The sequence below is a fragment of the Callithrix jacchus genome, chromosome 5 (genome assembly GCF_049354715.1).
Source record: "Callithrix jacchus isolate 240 chromosome 5, calJac240_pri, whole genome shotgun sequence".
Classification (NCBI taxonomy): Eukaryota; Metazoa; Chordata; class Mammalia; order Primates; family Cebidae; genus Callithrix; species Callithrix jacchus.
Window position 1 is genome coordinate 3322626 of NC_133506.1, and position 27392 is coordinate 3350017.

Genomic DNA, 27392 nt, shown 5'->3' on the forward strand with positions numbered 1-27392 from the left:
ATTGAGGAACTGTATGTACTTTATGTGTCCTCTTCAGAGAAACTCACATACATGCACAAGGAGATAGCCATGAGGACATGAGATAGCCTCATGTCCCCATGAGGGCAGTGATGGCAACACTGTTTGTAATAGTAAATGGCTGAAAACAAGTGTCCATTAGTAGGAATCAAAGGGATCAATGCATTATGGTACAGCCACAGGACCGAACATAGCACTAAGTCTGTGTGTGTCAATGTGGATAAAGCTGAAATGATTTTGAGTGGGGAAAAAAGAACTATGATGCCATTTATAATATCATTTTTTAAAAGTGTGCCACATACTATATGTTGTTAATGGATATATACACATGTGATAATACATAAAAATATAAATAGGAAGGGTGACACCAGCTTCAGGAAAGTAGTTATTAGTAAAGAGTGGGATGGTAAAGAGCTTTACCTGCACCTGTAATGTTCTATTCCTTAAAAATTAGATATCTAAGGAAATATCAGGAAAGGCACTTTATGAACAAAATTAATACCTATTGAATACAATTTACTATTGTCAGGCATTATTCAAAGCACTATTCTAATATGTAAATCGTTTAATCAATAGTAAATTTATGCAGTAGGTACTAATACTATCATCTCACTTTACAGAGGAGAAAATAAAGGCACAGCAAACCAAGCAACTTGTCTCAGGTCCCATGACTAAAAGGTAATAGACTTAAACCCAGGTAGTCTGGCTCCAGAGTTCACAAGCTTAACCTGTGACTCTATGTTGCTACCCTGCCTTGTCCTCTCTGGATCTCATAATAGCAGGAAGAGCAGGTACAGAATAGGACTCGGTGGCTCTGAGTACGGCCCATGGCTTGCCCAGTGTGGGGGGCTGGTAGGCTACAGGGCAGGGGTCCCTCCTTTGTGCTTGCTGTGACTCCAAATGGTACAGGATGGCCACCATTCATCCAAGGCCCCCTCCTACACCTGCATCTATGTTCCTCAAAACACCTGTCTGTTCAATCTTCTGCTCTTCCCTCCCAGAGCCCTTGCCCCTCCTCACCAGTTCCTTCTTCAGGAGCTGCCAGGCATGAGTTACCATATATCTCTTCATGGTTCCTGGGTGGGCAAATGGCACAACTAGCCCCCAGGAATTCAGTAATACTAGAAACAAATAGATTTCTTCAGTAACAAGGCAAGAAAGGGCTTAACTTCACTCCTGCCACCATACCATCAGCTACTAGAAGCCCTACTCTGAGAAAATCATTCTCAGAATCTCCTAAGGTCACAGTGAAAGGTTCTGGAGGGAGGGGCAGAGGGATTGGAATGTGGGAGTCTAACAATTACTGGACACTCACAGGCATTACCTCAGTGAATCCTCACAACCACCCAAACTTTTACTCAACTCCATACACAGGAGACTGGGGCTCAAAGGAGCTAAAATGGCTGCCAGAGTCCTGGTGAGACAGGAGAATGGCAGGACTTACCTTCAGGTCACAACCCTGCTGACCAAAACAGGATCTGGTCCAGACAGGATAAAGTGGAAAAAACTGGCATGAACCAGCAGACAGGGACAAAAGCACACCCCTAGCTGTCCCCATTCCACATTATCATAAGACACTCCCACCAGCGCCATGACTGTTTACAAATGTCTTGGCAATGAAGAGGAAGTTGCCATCCCTTTCCTATGAAGCTCTAAAAACCCACCCCTTTTTTTTTTAAATTTGCATTAACCCGCCCCTTAATTTATGTGTGATTGAAAGTGGGTAGGATGAGTATACTACACTTGATCTTAGCCACAAGGCTGAGAAGGGATCAGAAGTGAGTATAAATACAGTTGCCAACATCCCATACAACAACCCATGCTGCGTTAGCCTATGAGTTAGCCCTACTCCACAAGGAACAGCACTATTCAATAAAAGATTCCGAATACCACTGGCTCACCCTGGAATTCTTTCCTTGGGCAAAGCCAGGAACTCTTCCGGGCTAAGTCCCAGTTTGGGGGGACTCCCCTGTCCTGCAAAGATAAGGCTTTTGTTTTTGTTTTTTCACTTTTTTTTTTTTTTTTTTGAGACACTGTCTTGCCCTGTTCCCGGGCTGGAGTACAGTGGCCAGATCTTGGCTCACTGCAACCTCTGCCCCCTAGGTTCAAGTTACTCTCCTGCTTCAGCCTCCTAAGTAGCTGGGTCAGGCACCCGCCACCACACCCAGCTGATTTGTGTATGTTTAATAGAGACAGGGTTTCACCATGTTGCTCAGACTGGTCTCAAACTCCTAACCCCAAGTGATCCACCCACCTTAGCCTTCCAAAGTGCTGGATTACGAGCATAAGCCACTGCGTGCAGCCAGCGCCTTTTTTTTTTTTTTTTAAAGAAAGTAGTGTAGCTAAATTTCAGGTATAGTTGCTCGCCATTTGTAGCGTTCAGTTAACAGAAGCAAGGTCTGGTCCAGCCTGGTTAACATGGTGAAATCCCATCTCTACTAAACATAGAAAAAAATTAGCCAGTCAAGGGGGCAGGTGCCTGTAATCCCAGCTACTCTGGAGGCTGAGATGGAAGGATCACTTGAATCTAGGAGGCGGAGGTTGCAGTGAGCCAAGATCGTGCCACTGCACTGCAGCCTGGGCAACAGAGAGATTTTGCCTCAAAAAAAAGAAAAAAGCAAGATTTGGTAGAAAGAAAGTGACTTTTGATTCCAAAGCTAGCTTAAGGGGAAAAGTATGGGCTTCCTGCCTTAGGGTACCTCTTTGCTTCTGGAGCAGAGAGCAAGGGCTTTTAAAAGGGGACTTGGCATGAATGGCAGACAGAGGAGGGAGTGAGCAGGTGAGAGTGTGCATGACTCACTTTGGTGCCTTATCTACCACTTAGTCAAGTTTTTGTCTCCCCTACTGCAAACCTTCTCTTAAGGAAGGAAATATATGAGGATCCCCTTCAAAAGTTTAGAGGGCTTCTGAAAGAAACAACTGGGCCTGCAGAAGGCAAGAGAGATGGTAGGAGATGGCAATAGGCAGGAGGGGTGTCCCATCAGTCTCCTGAGCTGTCTGAGGATCCAAGAGTGAAAGGAAAGTATCCAGGCTCACAAGGGGCATCAGATGATGCCAGTAAGACCTGATGAGATCACAAAAATGGTCACTGCCAACCTCACCTCTTCCTAGCTGTGGCTGTACAATTTCTCTAGGAATTGGATCAGCTTTGGGGAAGAAGAGGCAGGAAGTTTAGAGAGTTTTGAATGGGCCCAAGATGAATCAATAAGGCTGAAATTATATCCACTCAAAATTACTGGATTGATTCTCAATTTACCAGAAGATGTCTGAAATGATCTGTAAGGAGGTAGGCTGGGTATTCAGAGTCAGACATTAAAGTCAGTTCTAGAAATCAAGAAAGTTTCATTTCTGTTACAGTTTCTGATTCTATAAGTGGAATTGTTACATGAAAGAATGCCCAAAAGGGCACTGGTTCTATTCCTATGTGAATAGGGACTTAACTACTTGGGGCCTCATTTTCATAATGTATAAAATAGAGTTAGATTAAATTCCACAAATAATTTATTTTCAAGATGAAAAGATTCGCCCAAGCGTGGTGGCTCACACCTGTAATCCCAGCACTTTGGGAGGTTGAGGCAGGAGGGTCACCTGAGGTCAGGAGTTCAAGGCCAGCCCGGCCAACATGGTGAAAACCCGTCTCTACTACAAATACAAAAATTAGCCAGGAGTGGTGGCACATGTCTGTAATCTCAGCTACTCAGGAGGCTGAGGCAGGAGAATTGCTTGAACCTGGGAGGCAGAGGTTGCAGTGAGCCAAGATCACATCACTGCACTCCGGCCTGGGCAACAGAGCAAGACACCATCTCAAAAAATAATATATATATTGTTCAAAATTAAGTTGCTTGTCTTTGAGGTATTGGCTCTCCAATTCACCAACGTCTTCACCTCACACAATTAAGTCATCTGCCAGTCATGTTATCTGTTTGCAGACCCCAGTATAGAATCCATATGGCCTCTTTCAGGTCAAAAATTCTCTATCTAGTCATTGCAAAATGGCAGTTCACAGGCCATAAATGGCCTACTGACATGTTTCAACAGAGGCTTTTTTAGGAATTTGAATGAATCAAATTTTAACACTTAAATACTGGATTTTTACAGATAATCTAGGAAAAAATAATTAACCAGAGTGACCCCAGTAGAAACTATTTTATTTGTTAGTTTATTTTTGAGACAGTCTCTCTCTGTTGCCCAGGCTGGAGTGCAGTGGCATGATCTTGGCTTACTGCAACCTCTGCCTCCCAGGTTCAAGCGATTCTCCTGTCTCAGCCGGATTCCAAGTAGCTGGGATTATAGGCACCCACCACCATGCCTGGCTAATTTTTATATTTTTAGTAGAAGCAGGGTTTCACCATGTTGGCTAGGCTGCTCTCAAACTCCTGACCTCAAGCGATCCACCCACCTTGGAGGCCAAAGGGTGTGAGCCACTGTGTCCAGTCAAAACCATTTAAATAGACAATTTTCTGATTTTCTTTCTTTTCTTTTTCTTTTTCTTTTTTTAATTTGAAGACAAGGTCTCACTCTTTCACCTAGGCTGGAGTGCAGTGGCATGATCATGGCTCACTGCAGCCTCTACCTCCCCAGGCTTAGGTGATCCTCCTGCCTCAGCCTCCTAAGTAGCTGGGACCACAGGTGTGCACCACCATGACTGACTAATTTTTTAATTTGTAGAGATCTGGTCTCACTATGTTGCCCAGGCTGGTCTTGAATTTCTGGGCTCAAGCAGTGCTCCCACCTCAGCCTCCCAAAGTTCTGGGATTATAGGTGTGAGCCACTATACCCAGCCTACAAAGACTAATTGTCATGGAAGTAGAGAAGCTGTAAAAGAGGTCTCTCACCACTCTAAAAAGAAAAAGCACCACATCCTAAAGGTTTTATAGGCAACTCCAAATAATCCCAATGTTTTTTCAACTGTTCCGGAGCCTAAAAAGAAGGAAAACTACCAAATTATTTTAATGAAGTGAGAACAATGACACTAAAACCAAACAGAGGTTGCACAAAAGGAGAAAGCTACAGATTCATCTCATTTATAAATATTGTCTTTAAAATCTTAAAATATAAGCAAATAGAATTCAGCAGTACCTTTAAAAATCACATCATCCTGGGAATGCAAAGATGGTTAAGGAAGAGTCCATAAACACAATTCATTATGTTAACATAGCTAAGGAGAATAATCCTCAGATCTTCTATACATTATTTTTTTACAGAAATGCATGAACATGTCACCCTGTGGGCCAGTCCTGGGGACCTTAGTAACAGTGCAAGGAGCATGCCTCAGAGCCATCCACTTGAGAGCTCCTCCTGGAGGGATTGACTCCCCAGCCTTTCTGGGCTGAGCACTCCAGTGGCCAGAGGGTGACAGGTGACCGTGCTGAGAGTAGCAAACTATCACATCAGCCTGTGTGGCCATGAGGGTTGCTGAGAAGATCCAGAAGTTAATGCCAATAGAGAACACGGCCACAGGCCTCAGGGAGAGCTGGCAGAACTCAAAGTTCTCCAAGAAAGGGGGCTGCACCTTGAGGGCACAACTCACAACACCTTCAGTAGAACACTGGGATGGTGATGGGTGGGGCTGGCTCTGGGAGCCGCTCTGGTCCCACTGGCACCAAGGAGAAGCAGGGAGTGGACTGGCCAGGGAAACACAGATGTGCCATTTTTATAGCCCTGCAGCTGTTAAGCTCCAGCTGACTGGAAGAGGAAAGGGCTAAACCAATTCACATACTTACGCAAAACCCCGTCAGAAGGAGCTTCACTAGGAAGCCAAAAGAATTCCTGACAGCCTGGAATTCTACTCTATTCCATTCTCCACATACAACCCACAAGTAGCTGGTCCAGAATAACTCACTTCATCTAAAGGAGAGTTAAAGTAAAAAAGAAATAGCACCAGACTTATACAAAGATATTATTGAAAAAAAAATGGGAGAGGCAGGCAGGGAACAGGAAAAACAAATGGCAGATGAAAGACAATCACAGAAAGAGAGGGAGGGAGGGAGGAAGGGAGGGAGGGAGGGAAAAGAAAGAAGGAAAGAGCTAACATGAAATAGATGATAATCATGAACAACAAAGAACTCAAAGGGCTTAATGAATTTTTTTTTTTAGGGTAGCCTTCTCTGTACTAGGGGCTTAATGAATTTTTTTTTTAGGGTAGCCTTCTCTGTACTAGGGGCTTAATGAATTTTAAAACAAGAAATCAAAGCAAAGATGCAATAATTCAAAGAAAAGACACCGAGATAGCCAGAGGAATTGACACTGACAGAGCTCAGGAAAGAAGGGATTTTTAAAATAACCATCTCAAAAGTGAAGGTCATTCCAGAAACATCAAAAAGAAAGCTAGCCTTGCTAAAAACAGGAAACAGGACTGCAAAAAGCAAATGAAGGAGTTGGGAATTAATGATTTAAGAAGAGCCAAGAGGCCAGGCATGGTGGCTCATGCCTATAATCCCAGCACTTTGGGAGGCCAAGGCTGATGGATCACTTGAGGTCAGGAGTTCACGACCAGCCTGGCCAACATGGTAAAACCCTGTCTCTACTAAAAACACAAAAATTAGCTGGACATAGTGGTGCACACCTGTAATCCCAGCTACTCGGGAGGCTGAGGCAGGAGGAGAACAGCTTGAACCTGGGAGGCAGAGGTTGCAGTGAGCCAAGATCGCACCAGTGCACTCCAGCTGGGTGACAGAGTGAGACTCCCAGACTCCATCAAAAAGAGAAGAGGAGGGGAAGGGAGGGAAGGGGCAGGGGAAGGGGGAGGGGAAAGGAGGGGAGTGGGGACAAAGGGGGAAAGGGAGGGGAGGGGAGGGGGCAGGAGAGGGGAGAGGAGGAAAGGGGAGGGGAAGAGGGGGAAGGGAGACCGGAAGAGGGGAGAAGGGAGAAGGGGGGGGAGGGGGAGAGGGGAGGATAAGAAAGATGGGGGAGAGGGAAGGGGAGGGGGATGGGGAGAGAAGGGAGAGAGGGGAGGGAAGGGGGAGAGGAGAGAGGAGGGGAAGAGGGGAGGGAAGGGGGAGAGGGGAGAGGAGGGGGAGAGGGGAGGGGAGGGGAGGGAAGGGGAGGGGAGGAAAGGGAGAGGAGGGGTGAGGGGAGGGGATGAGAGGGAAGAGGAGGAGAGGACAGGGGACGGAAGGGAAGGAGAGGAAAGGGGAGGAAAGGAGAGGGGAGGGGAGGGGAGGGGAGGGGAGGAGAGGGGAAGGGAGGAATGGCGGTATAGAAACAAGAGAAAGTGAGAGGTATGGCGGGGCACGGTGGCTCACATCTGTAATCCCAGAACTTTGGGTGGCTAAGACAAGAGGATTGTTTGGAGCCAGCAGTTTGAGACTGGCTTGGGCAACATAACAAGATCCCGTATCTACAAAACAAAAAAATAAAACAATTAGTGGGGCATAGTGGTACATGCCTATAGTCCCAGCTACTCATGAAGCTCAGGCAGGATTAGCTTGAACCTAGGAGTCTGAAGCTGCAGTGAGCTAGGATTGCACCACTGCACTGGATTTTCTGAATAGTTAAAGACATTGAGCCTGGGTGACAGACTCTGTCAAATGCAACACTAAGTGCTGGTGAGGATGTAGAGCTACTAAAACTCTCATTCACTGCTGGGCCCTGGATTCTACCCTGGCTAGTACTTCTACTGTATGAACTTTAGTTTGCCCATCTGTGAAGTAAAGGAGTTGTCCTAACATTCTAGGAATCAAATACATGTCTCTAGAAAGAAAGGCAGCAATATTAGTAAAATATTTCAGTCAGTCTTCTTTTCGAATTATAGCCTGAGGAAGTACTGATATCCCTTATCATCTAAGCTCTTGCTATCAGAATGCTTGCTTTTCAAACTAAGAAACCAAATAGATTTGATAGTAATAGATGCTTATAATTCAAAATCAGAAAAAGCTTTAAGCTCTCTAAGATTATCACATTATCTTAATAAAAAATCAGAAATAATCTAAGTGTTCAGCAATAAAGCAATATTCTTTACAGTACATCCAGACCGAGTCTCCTAAAACACAAATCTGATCACGTCCCTCCACTACTTTTAAGTCGTTCCATGGTTCCTACTGTCTCTATGTTAAATGTGGGTTTGAATCCCAATCTTGCCATGCACTGGCTGAACTTGGGCAAGTTAATTAATCCCTCTTGACTTTAATTTTTTATCTGTAAATAATGTGTCACACATACACAGATGTTCAAGAATGACTAATTGTCTTCAAGCGCTGACAATGAGAAAACAAAACAAAACAAGAATGACTAATTGATATGATTTGGCTGTATTTGCACCCAAATCTCATCTTGAATTGTAGCTCTCACAATTCCTACGTGTTTCAGGAAGGACCCAGTGGAAGATAATTAAATCATGGGGGCAGTTTCCCCCATACTGTTCTCCTGGTAGTGAATAAGTCTCAAGAGACCTGATGGTTTTATAAGGGGAAACTCCTTTCACTGTGTTCTCATTCTCTCTTTGCCTACTGCCATCCATGTAAGACTTGACTTGCTCCTCCTTGTCTTCCACCATGATTGTGACATCTCCCCAGTGTGAAGCTTTGAGTCCATCAAACCTCTTTCCTTTATAAGTTGCCCAGTCTTAGGTGTATCTTTATTAGCAGTGTGAGAACAGAGTAATACACTAATATCAGTGCCTGTGACTTAAAAATACTACATACTAGAACTTACACATTCAAGTCTTATTTCTTCATAACCATCACTGTTTAAAAAAATCACTAAGTATATACTCTGTGCCAAACCCTGCACCAGTTCCCTTATATATATTTCCTCATTGACTGTTCAGAGCCATCCTGTGTGGTAGATACTATCTCCAGACTCAGAAAAACAAATGATCACCTAAGGCCATGTCATAAAATAACTCACAGCGGTTCTATTTGTCACAGCTCAAAGGTGGAAACAACCCAAATGACCTTCAATGGATGGTTAAATATACCACAGTACCTCTCAGCAATAAAAAGAACAAACTATTGATACATGCAACCACCTGGGTGAATCTCCAGGGAATTGTGCTAAGTGGAAAGAGCCAAGCCCACATGATTATACACTATATGATTCCAATTACATAACATTTTAAAAATAACACAGTTAGAGACATGGAGAATAGATTAGTGGTTGCCTGTGGTTAGGGAGAAGGGAAGATGAATGGATGCAATTATAAAGAGCATGAGGGATCTTTGTGGTGATCAGACAGTTCGTAGTTGCATGAATCCACACGATAAAATTGCATAGACCTACACACACAAACGAATGTATGTAAAACTGGGAAAAGTGAATAAAGTCTGTGGATTGTACCAATGTCAATTTCCTGGTTTTGATATTGTACTATAGTTATGCAAGATGTTACCATTAGGAGAAACTGAATGAAGGGTACATGAAACCTCTCTGAACTATTTTTGCAACCTACTATGAATCTATAATTATTTCTAACTAAAAGGCTTTTTAAAAGACATATTCTCCAGTGTGATGGCTCTGATAAAAAAGAAAAGTGGCCAGGTGTGGTGGCTCACTTTGGGAGGCCAAGGCAGGTGGATCACCTGAGTTCGGGAGTTCGAGACCAGCCTGATCAACATGGAGAAACCTTGTCTCTACTAAAAATATAAAGTTAGCCAGGTGTGGTGGCGCATGCCTGTAATCCCAGCTACTTGGGAGACTGAGGCAGGAGAATCGCTTGAACCCAGGTGAGCCGACATCACACCATTGCACTCCAGCCTGGGCAACAAAAGCAAAACTCCATCTCAAAAAAAAGAAAAGTATCCAAGCTTCTTTTCCACAACCCCCAACAACCACATGCCATCAAAAGGCACCAAGGTCTCTGAAAGAGTCTAGGACTCATATGAGAGCTCTGCCTTCCCAGGGATGGTCTGCAATCCATATTTGCCTCTTTTATCAACACTGAGGGCTGGCTGGGAGTGAGGGCTTGTGTTGGAAGCTAAGTGATATGAGATGAATGAGTTACGATCCCTTCCCAAGTGAACTCCCAATCTAGGGATAAAAAGGCCTAATAAGATAAGAGTCCGGGCTAAAAGTCAAAAGGTCTCTGTTCTCATGGAATCACTTACTAGCTTTCTTATTTTGGACCAATCCTTCATCTCCTGGCATCTTGGCTTCTCAATCTGCAAAATTCAAAAGAATGAAATATAAATGTATATTTTAAATTTAATCTGGGACCTCTGGAAGAGTTCAAGGATATATGCAAATTACCTGAAAGTAGGTAACTGCATCCCTTTACGAAGAAGAGGCATTATATATATTTTTTCAGACTCTGGGAATCTGAATGCTTTAACTTTGATCATGGACATTTTCAAGCATATAGAAAAGTAGAGTGTACATACTGCCAATCTTTCAAGTGATCGGCCCACCTTGGCCTTCCAAAGTGCTGGGACCACAGGCATGAGCCACCGAGCCTGGCTAATTTTTTGTATTTTTAGTAGAGACAGGGTTTCATCAAGTTGCCCAAGCTGGTCTAGAACTCCTGAGCTCAGGTGATCCTCCTGCCTACGCCTCCCAACGTGCTGGGATTATAGGCATGAGCCACCATGTCTGGCCAACTACTGAGCCAATCTCGTTTCATCTATTCCCTCCAAATTATTTATTATTTACTGCTGAATCACTTTAAAGCAGGTTTACTGACCCATAAAGGGCCGGATTTTTTACTTCAATTTTTGAGGCCCCTTCCAGTCTAACATTCAGTGATTTTAATAGATCTTTCAGGTCCCTCCTTCCATCTCTAACAATTCATGATTTCAATATGGATGAAAGAAATAGACTAGAGATCTAACATAACATCTCCTGATTTCAGGTACCAGAAGAGTTCATACCCTTTCATGAGAGGATAAGAACTAAATTTTAAACATGGAATTCTAGGACATTTATGATTTAACATCTACCAGTCTTCCAACCTTATCTCTCTCCCCTTCTCCAGATCCCAACTGCGTTCCCATATAGCCTCCAGTTTCTACAGTTTTGCTCCCACTCACTATGTGCCTTTGTACAGGCAGTGCCTTCTACCTGGAATGTCTCTGAGCCCCATCCGTTTTCTTCTTCAGTCTCAGCTTGAAGCCCCCTCCCCAGTAAAGACTTCTATCACCTCTTGCCTCCACAGAAGGGTTTAGTGTATTCCCTTGGCCCTGGAAACTGAGTACCTGTTACCACACAGGGAATAGCACTGTTGTTCACTCTGGGCAGCAAACCCAACTGCCAAGGGGCCAAACAGAAGTCAAGGTTTGAAGCCAGTAGGCATAACAAACACTAGGACCCTGCTTTCTCACCTCTAAAAAGAAAACAGAAAAAAAGTATCAGCTCTAAAGAAAGCAACAGCCTGAGAGCAACATAAATGCAAACAACATTCTATTTCAGAGAACCATAGGGAATGGTAGAGATTGAGACCAAATGGGACAGCGTGTCTTGTTTAAAGGAAGCAGTCTACTCAGTGTCAGCTGATTGCTGACTGGCAGGAATTTGGGTCCAGTGTGGCCATCTGGATTTGCATGTGAAATCTCCCAATTTTTACATGTCAGCAACTACTTAAAAACATTAAAGGCCCATTGCGATGACTTTCAAGGTTTTCAGGCTATGGAAACGATTTCATGAGGATCCACTTTTAGCTATCCAAAGGAAACATCCTACGGTAGGGGCAAGTTCTATATCAGGGCTACTGACGTGTTAATAGTTGTTAAATATGCCCCTCCATCCTGCACAGAGCTCAAAAGGACCGCAAGGGTCATACAAAACCTTTCATATGCAGCCCCTGCCCTGTCAGGGCCTCAGTTTCCTCTTCTGTAAAATGGGGATACAAAACCTATTTGTGGCCGGGCACTGTGGCTCAAACATGCAATCCCAGCACTTTGGGAGGCTTAGGCTGGCAGATCACCTGAGGTCAGGAGTTCCAGACCAGTCTGGCCAACATGGTGAAACCCCACCTCCACCAAAAACATAAAACATTAGCCAGGTGTGGTGGCGGGCGCCAGTAATCCCAGCTACTCAGGAGACTGAGGCAGGAGAATCGCTTGAACCTGGGAGGCGGAGGTTACAGTGAGCTGAGATGGCGCCACTGCCCTCCAGCCTGGGTGACAGAGGGAGGACTCAGTCTCAAAAAAAACAAAGCAAAACTATTTGTGAGTCAGTTATCAAACAGAGCCACCTGGCCGAGGGCTTTACCTGCATTACCTCACTGAATACTGTTACCTCTGAGAGGTAAGTTCTATTACATCCACATTTTACTGATAATGAAACAGTATCTCAGAGATAGCAAGCAGTTTACCTAATAAAAATAACAGCAAACTTCTTAAAAGCCCTTTCTCTCCAAGGGCTTAACTTATTTAATCCTCCCAACAACTCTGAGGTGGGTACAAAGGGGATTCCACCAAGGCAGCCTCACTCTAACCCAACGCTGTTCAACAAAATATAATGTAAACTGCACATGCAATTTAAATAGTTTTTGGAGCTGCATTTAAAAAGCAAAAACACATAGGTAAAATTAATCATAATATTTTTATGGGACCCACTATATGCAAAACATTGTGATCCAACATGTAATGAGCATTAAAAGCATGGAGATAATTCACATTGGCTTTTTTTCGTACTAAGTCCCGTATCTGACAATACAGCACATCTCAATTCGCTGTATTTCGAGGGTTAACAACCAGCTTACGTTGCAAGGGCTCAGTAAACTCAGGCGGCCAGCGGCCACCATACGGGGCAACGCACTTCAAGTTCACTTAATCATCTTGAAGTTAACAGAACCCACAAAACCGCCTTTCCCTTGGTTTCGGAAGACACAAAATAACAATAGCAAAGAGTTCTCGAGCGTTTCCTTGGCGCCAGGCGGTGTGTCGTGGCCCATGAACCTCGCAGTAAGGGGGCGTGCTATCGCCCTCCTACTTCGACCTAGCGAGAGAACCTTCTCGAGACGGGTCCTCCCCGAGAGCCCGGACGCCGTCCCGCTCCCCTGTTGGGGTCACTGGCCGGACACCACCCGGACGAGCCCCGGCCAGCCATCACCCTAATCATTCCGGAAGGAGGGGCCGTCAGAAGCACAGCTCATCAGGGTCAGTCAGAACGGGGCGCCCGCACGGAAAGCTCCCCCGCAAGCCCAAGCGGCTCACGGAGACGATCCGGGACTCGAAGTCTACCCGGAAACATTCAGGCTCCTCCTCCGGCTCCTCCTCGAACTGGCGCTCAGAGGCGCCACCGTTCGGAAAGAGCCCAAGGCGCGCGCAGCTCGGCCTCCGGCATCTCGAGGGCAGCAGCCTGCTCATGCGACTCGAGAACGCTAGAGGGCGCCGTTTCCGGGAGCCCGCGCGCTGCTTCCGGGGTCTCGTACGCCGACTTGGACACAGAGAAGCCAGAGACTTTCGCTTCCGGCTGCCGCAGGCCCTTCGCTGGTGCAGGTAAGCTCCGCGCACTCTCCGCTGGTCCCGAGGCCGCCTCCCTCAAGGGGGGCGCGAGCTCTGCCGATTAACCGGAAACGTGTCCCTGCTCACCCCGCCCCCGCGCAGACGCAGTGCTGAGCCCATAGCTGCCGGACAAAGAGTGACGCCCGGAGCAGCCGGAGTTATGGCGGCGACCGAGCCGATCTTGGCGGCCACTGGGAGTCCCGCGGCGGTGCCACCGGAGAAGTCGGAAGGAGCCTGTTCGAGCTCAGACCGTGAGCGAATCTCCGTGGGCTCCTCGCTGCCAGAGGCCTCACCGCCTGCCCCCGAGCCTTCCAGCTCCAACGCCGCGGTCCCCGAGGCCATCCCTACGCCTCGGGCTGCGGTCTCCGCAGCCCCGGAGCTGCCCCTCGGGCCTGCACCCTTGAGCATCGCGCCTCAGGCCGAAGCCGGAGCGCGCTCCCCACCAGGCCCCACCGGCTCTAGACCCGGCCCCGAGACGTTCCGCCAGCGTTTCCGGCAGTTCCGCTACCAGGACGCGGCGGGTCCCCGGGAGGCGTTTCGGCAGCTGCGGGAGCTCTCCCGCCAGTGGCTGCGGCCTGACATCCGCACCAAGGAGCAGATCGTGGAGATGCTCGTGCAAGAGCAGCTGCTTGCCATCCTGCCGGAGGCGACGCGGGCCCGGCGGATCCGCCGCCGCACGGATGTGCGCATCACTGGCTGAGCGGTGGAGCTAGGGGCGGCCAGGGCCGGGCGCTCTGTGTGGACTGGGGCCATGATCCGGTCCGGGGGCCTGAACCTAGGACCGCACCGCGTGTTAATGAAAAACGAGCCTTGGCAGCGCCTTTGGTCTGGTGTGTCTCTTTCATTCGTTCTTCGTTGGGTTTCTTTTACCGAGCCTGTTTCCCCCCGCCTTTCCGGCTAGTGGCGAAACGAAGTTGGGAGTCCGTAAGAATAAGGCCTTCGTTGGCTATTGTGGGATCTTTAGATCCCACCATATTGACAGAACCTGGGTCATCCCTCTACCACATATGGGAAGTTTCTCACCTGGGATCCCAAGGACCCACTTGGGTTTCTTCCACGTAGAATAGCTGGCTCTGTACCAATGTTGGCATCGACTTGCACCTGCCCTTTGGGGTACAGGCTTCCCGAAAGGTCCAGGTTATTGGGCCATTTTAATGTGAAGTGTTTACTGCACACCCTGACAGACACAGAGTAGTTCTTGTGAGTTCTGGCTTATGCCACCAGACTTGCTCACCTTCCTTGCCAACTTTTAGGCCTGTGTTAGGAGTTAAGCGGAACTAGTGTGAACTAATGGATTATTTGCATTACTGAAGCTACGCATTTTAATGTCTCTTCATCTGGCTCCTTTTGGTTCGTTTTTGTTTTTGAGACGGAGTCTCGCTCTATCGCCCAGGTTAGAGTGCAGTGGCTGGATCTCAGCTCACCTCAACCTCCGCCTCCCGGGTTCAAACGATTTTCCTGCCGGAGTAGCTGGCATTACAGGCACGCCCACCATACCCAGCTACTTCTTGTATTTTTAGTACAGATGGCGTTTCACTGTGTTGGTCAGGCTGGTCTCGAACTCCTGACCTCGTGATCCCCGCCCCCCTCAGCCTCCCAGAGTGCTTGTATTACAGGTGTGAGCCACTGTGCTTGGCCTTCCCTTTTGTTTTTTTAAACTAGCATAATCGTTTAGAAAGGGAAGGAAGCATTTGGCAAATAATGAGGATGACCTCTTCTGAAAGGCTAAAGGTACTGTTTCCAGAGGCTCTGCCCACCCAGGGAGGAGCTAGTTGGGGTCCATGGACACCTTGGATTGGTCCCAGTTAGTTCATATTGCAGTGAGTGACATTTGCTAATAAAAGGAAGGCCAGACCTGTCTTGCACTGCGCTCAGCAATCTAAATCTAAGCCTGCAGTTCACACCACAAAGCATGAGTGAGACTGGGCTGGAAGTTGGTGAGGAGTATTTTGCTTTTGAATATTAGACAAATTCAGAAGTATTTTTGCATACTTTGAGATTTCTTGGCAGAGTTTGCACCTGCCTCCCTGGAAAAAGACAATTGTTTAGAAGGTAAGAACAGGCTTATTTAAAAGGTAATGTTTGAAGATGATTGATTAAGAATAGATGAAGAAGGCCAAGCACAGTGGTTGTTGCCTGTCATCCCAGCACTTTGGGAGTCTGAGGCTGATGGGTCACTTGAGGTCAGGAGTTTGAGACCAGCCAGGCCAAGGTGGTGAAACCCCATCCCTATTAAAAATACAAAATGAGCCGGGTGTAGTGGCACACACTTGTAATCCCAGTACTTTGGGAGGCCAGGGCGGACAGATCAAGTGTTCAAGACCAGCCTAACCAACATGGTGAAACCACATCTCTGCTAAAAATACAAAATTAGCCGTGTGTGGTGGTGCACACCTGTAATCCAGCTACTTGGGAGGCTGGGGCAGGAGAATCACTTGAACTCAGGAGATGTACGTTGCAGTGAGCCAAGATCACACCACTGCACTCCAGCCTGGGCAACAAGTGTGAAACTTCTCAATAAAAAAGAGTGGTGAAGAACTTTATACAGTCATACATCAGTTAACAATGGGGATATGCTCTGAAATACGACCCTTTAGGCAGTTTTATCATTGTGTGAGCCTCATTAGAGTGTACCTAAGCAAACTAGATGGTATAACCTACATACGCCTAGGCTTTGTGGTAGTCTACTGCCCTCAGGCTTCAAGCCTGTACAGCATGGTACTGTACTGAATACCACAGGCAGTTGTAACAATGGTATTTGCATATCTATATGTAGAAAAGTTTCAGTAAAAATGTAGTACAGGCTGGGTGCGGTGGCTCACACCTGTAATCCCAGCACTTTGGGAGGCTGAGGCGGGCCTCAGGTTAGGGGTTCGGGGACAGCCTGGCCAACGTGGTGAAATACTAAAAATAAAAAAATTAGCTGGGTGTGGTGGTGGGCACCTGTAATCCCAGCTACTCGTGAGGCTGAGGCAGGAGAATCATTTGAACCCAGGAGTTAGAGGTTGCAGTGAGCCGAGATTGCGCCATATGCACTCTAGCTTGGGTGACAGGGCAAGATTCCTCCCCCCCCCCAAAAATATGTATGTAGTATACTCTATATAGTAAAACAGTTACCTGTACCACAAATCGTGTTTGCAGGACAGGACGTTTTTCTGGCTAAGTGATGAGTGAGTGTGAAGGTCTAGGATGTTACTGCATGCCACTCCTGAATTTATATACACTGAACACATAGACTAAATTTTTTTTTGAGACAGGATCTCACTTTGTTGTCCAGGCTGGAGTACAGTGACACCATCTAGGTTCACTGCAACTTCTGGCTCCAAGGCTCAGGTGATCTTCCTGCCTCAGCTTCCCAAGCAGCTAAGAATACGGGGGGCACACCACCATGCCTAGCTACTTCTTGTAGAGATGGGGTTTCACCATGTTGCCCAGGCTAGTCATAAACCACTAAACTTATTATTTTTTTATTTCTTTCTTCAATAATAAATTAGCCTTAGTTTAACTTATTTATTTTGTTTTTTGTTTTTTTGAGACAGAGTTTCACTCTATTGCCCAGGTTGAAGTGGGCAATCTCGGCTCACTGCAACCTCCACCTCCTGGGTTCAAGCGATTCTCCTGCCTTAGCCTCCTGAGTAGTTGGGACTACAGGCATGCACCACCATGCTAATTTTTGTATTTTTAGTATGGGGTTTTGCCATGTAGGCCAGGCTGGTTTCGAACTCTTGACCTCAGGTGATCTGCCCGCCTTGGCCTCCCAAAGTGCTGGGGTTATGGCACCTGGCCCCTTATTTAGAGACAGGGTCTCCAGCCTCAGCCTCCTCAAGTACTAGGATTACAGGTCTGAGGCACCCTGCCTGACCAACTTTTTTATTTTTTAAGCTTTTTAATTTTAATTCTGACTTTCATGATGATACTTTGTGTTTACACACATGGTAGAGCTATACAAATATATTTTCTTTATATTCTTATTGTATGAGGATTTTTCTACTTTAACTTCTATATTTGACTTTTAAAATTTTTGTTAAAAACTAAGACAAGTCCACACATTAGCCTAGGCCTATGCAGTAGGACCATCAGGACATCACTAAGTGATAGGAATTTTTCACAGCTTCATTATAATCTTATGGGACCACCCTGTACATAGGGTCCATGGTTGACAGAAACGTTATATGATACATGATTGTAACTCAATAATATGTAACTGAAACATAGCAACAAGAACCTGTTTTATTTTTTTCCAAATACAGATACAGAAGTTTGCGTGTTTTGCAAATATTGCTTCAAAGCAACACTTCTATATACAGCGCCTTCTGTTCTAATAGCGCGTAAACATAGATATGTATCCACAGTGCAATGTTGGCTCATCAAGGATCCACCTTGCATACACTTACCACTCAAAGAACAAAATGATTAGTCAAACCGGAACTATTTTTGTCAAGGTAATTTTTTATAGGTGGATAGTTTTTCTCAAAAGACAAAACTTAGGTAGTGCACATATTTCTTTTTTTTCTTTTCTTTTTTTTTTTTTTTTTTTGAGACAGAGTCTTGCTGTTGTCACCCAGGCTAGAGTGCAGTGGTGTGATCTCAGCTCATTGCAACTTCCGCCTCCGGGTTCCAGCAATTCTCCTGCCTCAGCCTCCCGAGTAGCTGAGATTACAGGCGACTGCCACCGCGCCCAGCTAATTTTTGTATTTTTAGTAGAGACGGGGTTTCACCATGTTGGCCAGTCTGGTCTTGGACTCCTGACCTCAGGTGATCCACCTGCCTGGGCCTCCCAAGTGCCGGGATTACAGGTGTAAGCCATCGCGCCCGGCCGGTAGTGCACATATTTCTAAATTGTAACAGCAATGTTTGCAAATAACGGTTTCCAGTGCTCCAACTTAGGGTTAATTCACCTTGACCTAGGAATTGGTAATGGAGCCCCTCAACATGGCTTTAAATTAGGGAAGCACACTGAGGTTACAAGAACTTGGGGAGACTTCTCTGCTTCCCTAAGAACAAAAGTCACAATGAGTGAAATGGGTTAACTTCCTTTACTAAAAATTAAACGATAAACCCAATAATGGCCAGTCGGCAAAATTAGGGTAATTCAGTTTCTGCTTCCATCATTGAAGAAGACATGAAATTGACTACTTTAAAAGTTACAGCTTCCGCAGATGTGATTAAAACTCAAATGTATCTTCAGAAAAGAACAATCAGTAATCTAATAATATAACAATCATCACACCTCACAGTTGTGGCTACAGAAGGCCATCCTGTTTCTTCCCTTTTCAGACTGCATCACAGAATTCGAACAATGCAGCTGTCTGAACGCACATGCCGTGCACGTCTGTGCATTTCTTCCCGCACAGAAACACCAACATCCGCAGTGAGAAACAGCCTCTTGTAGAGGAATTGTCAGTTTTGTTACAGACGTGTAGCCACATGTATTCTCGCTGATGGATCAGCTATAGCAGATCAGCTTATACTTGTCCTATAATTCATTATGTATCAAATGATGAGCAAATCACTAGACAGAGCATTCCCTGAAATAGATCTTAGTACAGAGGCCTGAATTCATGACCACAATGACCTGTGCTTAACTATTCCAAAGGTCACTAAAGATACTGTTACTACGATTGAGATATTATTGGCTACTTCACGTTTACATAGTAAATGTTTGCAGCAATATAACATTACAGACTCATAAACCCATAATTAATTTCTAAGTGTTAATGGACAACTGTGCTTTGATTTCTGCCTTATAGTGATAAGAAAACAAAGTAGTGAAATGGGTCACTCCTCAAAGCATGGAATATTTTAACTTTGCCTAGTAAGGAAAAACAAAACAAAATACAGCAATTATATGTGGAAACATAACCTGCAAAAGTAACACAAATGTCTCAAAAGGTACAAATAGGTTGTGCCTGGACCTTAAGCAGCATAATCACCTTGATCTCACAAAATAATACAAACAGGGAATTTAAAATGTGAAAACACAGTAACAAAACAATTCGGAAAACACTGACTACTCAACATACCCTTCAGGAAGGAGAAAGGCGGCACATATAGAATCTGAAGTCTGTTTACAACAATATAAAATAAGGTAACTCCCCAAACCACATTCTTTTAACAAATCTTTACAGTGAAAGAGTTCAAAATTTTGGGAAACATTTTTTTGGACATTAAATAAAAACTGGGAAGCTGTCAATATTAAGAAGTGGATAGAAAATGCCGTCCTTTGGGTTCCAGACCCTGCCTGCTGCAGTTTGGAATTCTTCCTAGATTCTTATTACTGTGAGATTCTAGTTCTTCCATAGGCTGTATGGGCTCTGCTATAAAAGCCATAACCCAGCCAGCTCTGGGGTAAAAGCATACAAACTTGTCCCCAGTACCATGAATTCATGCAAGAGATGTGGTGAGAAAAGTGAAGAGTCCTAAGGAGAAAGCAGGGCAGCCAAGACTCTGCTCCTTCCCAACCTCCAGAGCATGGTGAGGTCACAACATTCCCATGAAGCTAGAAAAGGAAAATGATGTCTGCTGCCTAAACACCATGCCAGGCAGAAACCAGGGAGCTGGCATGTGCCCCAACCTGACAGAAAAGTCAATTAAATAAACTGCAAATTGAATTTACAACTGTCTCCAACTAAACTTTTTTGGCTCTCATTCCATTTATCATCAGTGGCACGATTTCAAGTGAAGTTTGTGCAAAAAGACTCTCTTCATTCAACGATGTGCACAGAAGAAGGGAATCCCAAGAGTCTATTTGCTACCTTTCTGGTAGGCTTCAAGATCAGAGTGTCTTCCAGCAGCCAAAATGGCCTCTTTGTCCAACGTCCATCACATTCCTAGCCCAGATCCCTGAAGTCAGTCGGTGTCACGTGCATTCAGCATGCTAGGTTTATTTATTTAAATATGCGAAGCTCCACCTGCGGGTGCCCCAGGATTGTGCCCCCATGAGTTTTGGGTGCCCAGTTTCATGTTGAGCAGCAGAGGGCGATCTGCTGCACCTTGCCGAGGTCCGTCAGCAGCTGCTTGATGCAATGCTTGAGCTGTGGAAGCCTGGCCAGCGGCTCTGGGGGCTCCAGTTCCCCAGTGTAGTCCAGCCAGCTCTCCAACACTGTCGGCAGAAGACAGAGAGGAGACCCAGTGAGCTTCCAACACTTGATTTGCAAGAACATTTCAGCAAGTGTTTCAGTACCTTATTCCATCTAACCATTCATAGGGCATGGAAGGAAGGGCCATTTCAGCCAACACTGTGTCAATACCTGCTCTACAAAGTGATACTCCCAGGACAAAAAGTGCTTCAGAGCAGCACAGTCCAAAAGAACTTTCTACGATGATGGAAATGGTCTCAGTCTGTGTCATTCAATACAACAGCCACTGGCCATATGCAGCTATGATCGGTGGAAACATGGCTAGTGCAGCTGAGGAACTGAATTCTAAATTTTATTCAGTTTTGGTTAGACAGCCACACATTGCCAGAGGCTACTGTTACCAGAGTCTAGAGGTCTTGGAAGGAAGCACCTTTCTCAGTGTTACTACTTAGTCTTTCTGTTTTGTTTTGTTTTCCTTCAAGGCTGAAATAAAAAAAAAATTTTTTTGAGACAAGTCTCATTCTGTCGCCCAGGCTGGAGTACAGTAGCATGATCTTGGCTCACTATAACCTCTGCCTCCTGGGTTCAAGCGATTATCCCACCTGAGCCTCCCAAGTAGCTGGAATTACAGGTGCATGCCACCACGCCCAGCTAATTTTTCTATCTTTAGTAGAGATGGGGTTTCACCATGTTGGTCAGGCAGGTCTTGAACTCCTGACTTCATAATCCACCCGCCTTGGCCTCCCAAAGTGCTGGGATTACAGGCGTGAACCACCACACCTGGCCCACTATTTTCTGTTTAAAAAGTTTTCCCATGCTGAAAATCAGAGAACCTAATGTTTTAGCATCCTGTCAAGAAAAATAAAAATATACAGGGTCTTGAAAAGGGCTATTTGTATCATCTTAAACTCTGATTTTCTTCATATTAATTCCTGATTGATACATAGTCATCAGTGCCACAGAATACTCTGATATTATTTTCTCCATTTTTTTTCTTTTTTTGAGATGGAGTCTTGGTATATCGCCCAGGCTGGAGTGCAGTGGTGTTATCTCAGCTCACTGCAACCTCTGCCTCCTGGGTTCAAGCAATTCCCCTGCCTCAGCCTCCTAAGTAGCTGGGATTATAGGCATGTGCCACCATGCCCAGCTAATTTTTATATTTTTAGTAGAGACAGGGTTTTGCCATGTTGGCCTGGCTGGTCTCAAACTCCTGACCTCAGGTGATCCACCCACCTTGGCCCCAAAGTGCTAGGATTACAGGCATAAGTCACTGGGCCCAGCCTTTTTTTTGTGTGTGTGATGGAGTTTCACTCTTGTTGCCCAGGCTGGAGTGGTGCAATCTCGGCTCACTGCAACTCTGCCTGCCTCCCAGGTTCAGGAGATTCTCCTGCCTCAGCCTCCTGAGGAGCTGGGATTACAGGTGCATGCCACCACGTCTGGCTATTTTTTGTATTTTTAGTAGAGATGGGGTTTCACCATGTTGGTCAGGCTGGTTTCGAACTCCTGACCTCAGGTGATCCGCCCGCCTCAGCCTCTCAAAGTGCTGGGATTACAGGTGAGAATCGCCATGCCTGGCCCCTTTAAATATTTAATGTAAGATGACCGAGTACTAATTAACATTATCATAATTGATTCAATATCTAGAAAGCTGCCTTATGTATGAGAACAAGTATTTCTCTATAGAAAGGTGTTTGTTCTTCCCCAAAGCACCCCCTAAAGCTCTGGCATTTGGGACCATCTGGGAACCCCGTACCTCTGACAAAAACCACCCCCTGCAGGTAGCCCCAGTGCTTTCCCAGCCTGCCTGCAGCCTTTCTAGTCCATACACCAACCTGCACTGAGCACCCTCTGGACCCCGGAGCGCAGCAAAAGGAAGCACCTCTTCCTCAAGCAGCCTGCAGCCTACCACAGAATCCTCTTCTGTCCTCAGACTCAGCCCTACCTTCCTCTCCACCTTTCTAAATCCTCTGTTTCTTGTGAGCTATTCTTTAGGGAAGCCTTCCCCAACCCTATACCCTGAATCTGGTCCTTGTGTTACAGGTGCCATGGTATCACATGTTCTCCTTTGAGCATTTCATGGTTTGTAATTACAGGTAATGGGATGATTTGATTAATATCTGTCTTTCCCACTGGATCAAGTTCTATGAGAGCAAAGGCTGAGTCTGCCTTGCTTGCCATTATATCCCTAACACTCAGCTGTGCCTGAAACATGACAAGCCTCCAAAAACACGGCGAGAGGGCATGTGTAGTCCAGCAAAATGCCCCCAATGCTCTGGGCCCTGTGTAGCTTACCCTTCTCCATCCTATTTCTTGTTGGAATTTGGGGGTTCCAAGAAGGAGGAACCCTCTCTCTTCCTGATTCCAGCAAGTACAAGGACTTGGAAATAAGAAAAATAAGACTGCCTCCTCAAACTTAAGCTTGAATATCAAGAATAAAAGATTAGTCACATGAGAGGATCTAGCGGCCTCCTGAGCAAGAAAACTGGATAGTGACCAGTTTCAAAACACCAGTAAGTCTTAAAAAAAAACAAAAACAGGAGACAGGGGACTGCTCAGCAAACAGACACAAGAATAAATGGGGAGGCTGGGCACAGTGGTTCACGCCTGTAATGCCAGCACTTTGGGAGGCTGAGGCAGGTGGATCACCTAAGGTCAGGAATTCAAGACCAGCCTGGCCAACATGGTGAAACCTTGACTCTATTAAAAATACAAGGTTAGCCAGGTATGGTAGCGCGTGCCTGTAGTCCCAGCTACTTGGGAGGCTGAGGCAGGAAGAATCGCTTGAATATGGGAGGTAGAGGCTGCAGTGAGCCAAGATCGCACCACTGCACTACAGCCTGGGTGAGACAGAGCAAGACTCCACCTCAAAAGAAAAAAAAAAAGGATAAATGGAGAAAAGGCAGTCAGGACTGGATGGGTTAGTCCAACAGCAGAGAGAGAGTCAATCTTTTGCAAGATGATCCTACGGTTGCTGAGAGGCCCCTCTTAAGGTCACCCTAACCACCTTGGATCTGGTTCCAGGCTCACCAAAGACATCCCAATACTAGTGGCCCAGGAGGCATACACAGTGCACCAACACTCAGATTGAAAGAGTCTAAGCCACTCAATATCTCTGAGTTTGGTTAACAGGAGTGTGTGGAGTTCCTGGTATGGAAGCTGTCTGTCTAGGTCTGCTAGGTTGAAGAGCAGAGCCAGGACTGTGGGAGGTCAACAGCAATTCCTCTGGACCCCAGTATCCAGCAGGCCAGCCTGTCCACACCACGTGCTGCACCATCCCAAGTGTCTCTTTTAAAAATGCAGAATAGCCGGATGTGGTGGCCAATGCCTCCCAGCACTTTGGGAGGCCAAGGCAGGCAGATCATGAGGTCAGGAATTCAAGGCCAGACTGCCCAACATAGTAAAACCCCATCTCTACTAAAAAATACAAAAAATCAGCTGGGTGTGGTGGTGTGCACCTGTAACCCCAGCTATTTGGGAGGCTGACTTTAGTAGAGATGGGGTTTCTCCGTGTTGGTCAGGCTGGCCTCAAACTCCTGACCTCAGGTGATCCGCCCACCTTGGCCTCCCAAAGTGCCGGGATTACAGGTGTGAGCCACCATGTCTGGCCCAGTTTTTTTTTTAAGAAATGGGGTGTTGCTCTGTCACCCAGGCTGGAGTATGGTGACACAATCATAGCTCACTGTAAACTGGCCTCAAGTGAACCTCTTGCCTTGGCCTCCCAAAGGGCTGGGATTACAAGTGTGAGACACCACACCAAGCTTCTAAATTTGTTTAGACTGAGTCTCGCTGTGTTAGCCAGGCTGGAGTGCAGTGGTGTGATCTCAGCTCACTGCAACCTCGGCCTCCCGGGTTCAAGTGATTCTCCTGTTTCAGCCTCCCAAGTACCTGGGATTACAGGTGCATACCACCAAGCCTGGCTAACCAGGCCAGTTTTAGAAAAAAGGAATGTTACATCCAAATTCCTATTTTGGTTATGAAAACTCCAGTTTATCTTGGTCTTTTAAATAAAGATTTGATTCCCTAAAAAGGTATTCTGAGGTATCTTAAATACTATGCAAAAGTCTATTTACCTAAATAAAATCTTTAAGCTTTATCATGTATTTTAATGCTTCCTTGGTATCTCTCTCAGGTCCTAGAGTCTTAGAAATGTACATGCCGGCATGTGCAGGGCTAGAGAGGCCAAACCTGGCAGAAGAGGATTAAGGAGGTAAGATGTGAGAAGGTTTTAACTTCTCCTCTAAGGGAAGGTACTTGTGGCAACAAGCAAACATTCACCCTGTTTCCATGGTGCTAATCCTCTTTTCAGGGACTCAGAGCCACTCCCACTGCCATTCTCTAAAGAGCTACACTTTTTGTCTAGCATTATATCCTCCTTCAGCTCTCTAATAGCATGTTTTTCACAGACAGTGGCATCAGTTACTATTCCCTTTTTTTAGTTTATTTTTTTAGAGACAGGGTCTGTATGACACAGGCTGGAGTGCAGTGGCATAATTACACTGCAGCCTCCAACTCCTGGGCTCAAGTAGTCCTCCCACCTCAGCCTCCCAAGTAGCTGGGATTACACCCTACACTTGGCTAATTTTTAATTTTTTTTGTAGAGACTATGATGCCCAGCCTGGCCTCAAGCAATCCTCCCACCTCAACCTTCCAAAGTGCTGGGATTACAGGTGTGAGCAACCACACCTAGCCTAGAGACAGGTCTTGCTGTCTTTCTCACTGTCCTCCAATGTGACAACCCTTTTTCCAGTCAAGCTAGATCATCCACCCTGAGTCCTCTCCAGTAGGAAACACCATGACTCTCCTTAAGGCTCTGCTTCAGTCCCAGTTTTAGGAAGCCCTCCTGTTAGCACCCTCCTTCCCTGGCATAGCCTCTGCCACATGTGTCCTAGCCACACCTCATGGCCCTCACTTGTATAGCATATGGCATTTTCTCCTGAGTTATTTCAAGTATGTTTTATGTCCCCAGTTACAGTAAAAAAAATCATAGCCTAACTGTACCCAGAATCCTCAAACAACATTTCTTTCTTAACTGGGCTCCATTTTTAATATGAAAGCAAATAATTAGGGAAAATTTCAACAACCAAAACCATGAACTTCCTGGAAGTCAAGAGATTCTGAACTTGGTCATGCTCAGCATCACAGGTTTGATCCTCCAGGCCTGTCCATGACCACCAGTGTCTGGGAGGAATACCCAGGCTACCCAAATGACTAGGCAAATTCTCAACTCTCTACTGGCTTAAGAGAAGAAAGCATCATCTTAGATTTTATCAAAGATTGAAACAAAAGGTTTTTCAGATTAAATCCTCAGATACCCTAAAACTCAAGTCAGAATTTTAATTTCTCACAGAACTTGTTTTGTAAAGATTTTGCTCAGATCACACGTTTCCTGCAAGCAGGACTGCCTGTTGACCCCTCTCTGCATACTCAACTTTACGGAAGGGATCAGACAAGTGAGGCAGGAACCCAACATCATGTAGATCTTGTAAGTAAGTGCTTGATAAAAACTCCAAGTAAGGCTCATCCATCTGGGAGGAGAATGGAGGTGGGGAGAGGCTGAAAAGAAGGGAAGCAAAGAATACAGCGGTCCCTGGAAACTCAGATTGGGGAGTTCAGAAAGCAACTCATCTGGGGGTGCTCAGAGTGCATGCCAATGCACAGGAGGTCAAGGAAGGAGCCCTACCGTCTAGCTCCTTCTCAATGGAGTCCATCCTGTGTGTGACTTCATCCTGAAGAGATTCCACGTGGGTCAGCAGGTTAAACTGCCACTGGTGCTGGGAGCTCAGCAGCCCCTCTCCGCCTCTGTCCAGCAGCTTCCGAGCAGGAGCTTCCTCTAGTAGGGCCTTTTTGGAGACATATTCCTTCATCTGGGGATGCAATGCCATGGAAGTTACTGCATGGAGACAGCCCCTGACCCGTTTCTCAACCAGCCAGCGTTTGCAGCCATCTGAAATATCAGCTGCAGTTTCATACTCCAAATCCCTACCACCCTTTCCTTATTTCCCTGTTAGGAACTGGGCAGAAACTTGCCCACTGTACCAATCCCAACTACCTCAAGGTGGCGCACTGTAGCTCAGGGGACGCACAGCTGCTTCCTACTTACTGACTGGGCCAATGTCCTAGCCTAACCTGGGCCTCACAGAATGGCTTCCAGAGCCCTGAGACCTGATTAGGGCAGGGCTAGTGCACACAAGGGTTAGTACACAGGAGTCACACCAATGAGGTTCAACTCTCAGCTCAGTCTCCTGCTGAATGTGAGAATGGATGGACTACTTCACTTCTTTGAGCCTGTGCTCTCTCGGTGGGAAGATGGAGGTAATCAAACCTATTTTGGAAGGTTCATGGGGATGAAATAGGATAAGGCACATAAAAGCAAGGCCGGCATTCGGTCAGCTTACCATATGGAAGAGATTGTTAACCCTGGTTACATTACTGAGGTCCAGTATTTCCTGACTTTGTATTGTGTGCCAGATACCTTTAGGAATCCTGCCTGATCCACAGGACCACAAACCTTCTCTAGGATTTGGTATCTCAACCTTTCATTCATCTGTTTGAAATGAAATAGATTCTGGCTAATATGAATTTAGTACTTACTATGTGCAAATCAGTGTGCTGAGGGATTTTCACAAATACATTCCACAATAACTGAGGGGGCTTCACTGGCCCCATTCTATAGGCTAGAAAACAGGTCTGGTCAGGAAAATGAAGTAACCCACTCAGAATCACACAGTAAGGGGCTGAGCCCAGAACAGCTCAAAAGACTGTGTCCTTACCACCTTGCCCAATACTGTTTAGACACAGTCAGGGGCACAAGGATGAATGAGGTACAATCCCCTCCCTTGAGGGGCTTGTCATCTAGGATCCCCTCTCGGCACTATGCAGCAATGCATTTAACGCTGGGGACACCAACCTGCAGGAG

At 45.9% G+C, this 27392-nt stretch overlaps 3 protein-coding genes across 23 annotated transcripts in view; 1 reads left to right on the top strand and 2 right to left on the bottom strand.

The window, feature by feature from the left end:
• Positions 1–13456, bottom strand: part of CNBD2 (cyclic nucleotide binding domain containing 2) — a 73172-nt gene extending 59716 nt beyond the window's left edge. For 2 of the 9 annotated variants that reach the window (XM_078371016.1, XM_035302749.3), the window contains exons 1-2: positions 13107–13456; positions 10062–10115 (exon numbers count right to left, since the gene is read on the bottom strand). In XM_078371016.1, coding sequence (XP_078227142.1) covers positions 10062–10115; positions 13107–13259 — 207 coding nt within the window. In that variant the 5' untranslated portion in view covers positions 13260–13456. Of the gene's footprint in view, positions 1–1038; positions 1241–10061; positions 10116–10203; positions 10286–11010; positions 11125–11144; positions 11278–12652 lie in introns of those variants that run through there. The other 7 variants (XM_035302750.3, XM_035302752.3, XM_035302751.3 and 4 more) reach the window with 7 other exon arrangements.
• SCAND1 (SCAN domain containing 1) lies at positions 12886–14219 on the top strand. The gene is made up of 2 exons (XM_002747226.6): positions 12886–13391; positions 13500–14219. Exons 1-2 carry the CDS (start codon positions 13258–13260, stop codon positions 14095–14097), a joined length of 732 nt encoding a protein of 243 aa, XP_002747272.1. The 5' UTR covers positions 12886–13257; the 3' UTR covers positions 14098–14219.
• Positions 14220–17609: 3390 nt separating this feature from the next.
• The window catches only part of PHF20 (PHD finger protein 20), a 196886-nt gene continuing 187103 nt past the window's right edge, over positions 17610–27392 (bottom strand). For all 13 annotated transcript variants that reach the window (XM_035302759.3, XM_054256870.2, XM_008995455.5 and 10 more), the window contains 2 exons: positions 26157–26340; positions 17610–20499 (listed from right to left, as the gene is read on the bottom strand). In XM_035302759.3, coding sequence (XP_035158650.3) covers positions 20357–20499; positions 26157–26340 — 327 coding nt within the window. In that variant the 3' untranslated portion in view covers positions 17610–20356. The remainder of the gene's footprint in view (positions 20500–26156; positions 26341–27392) is intronic.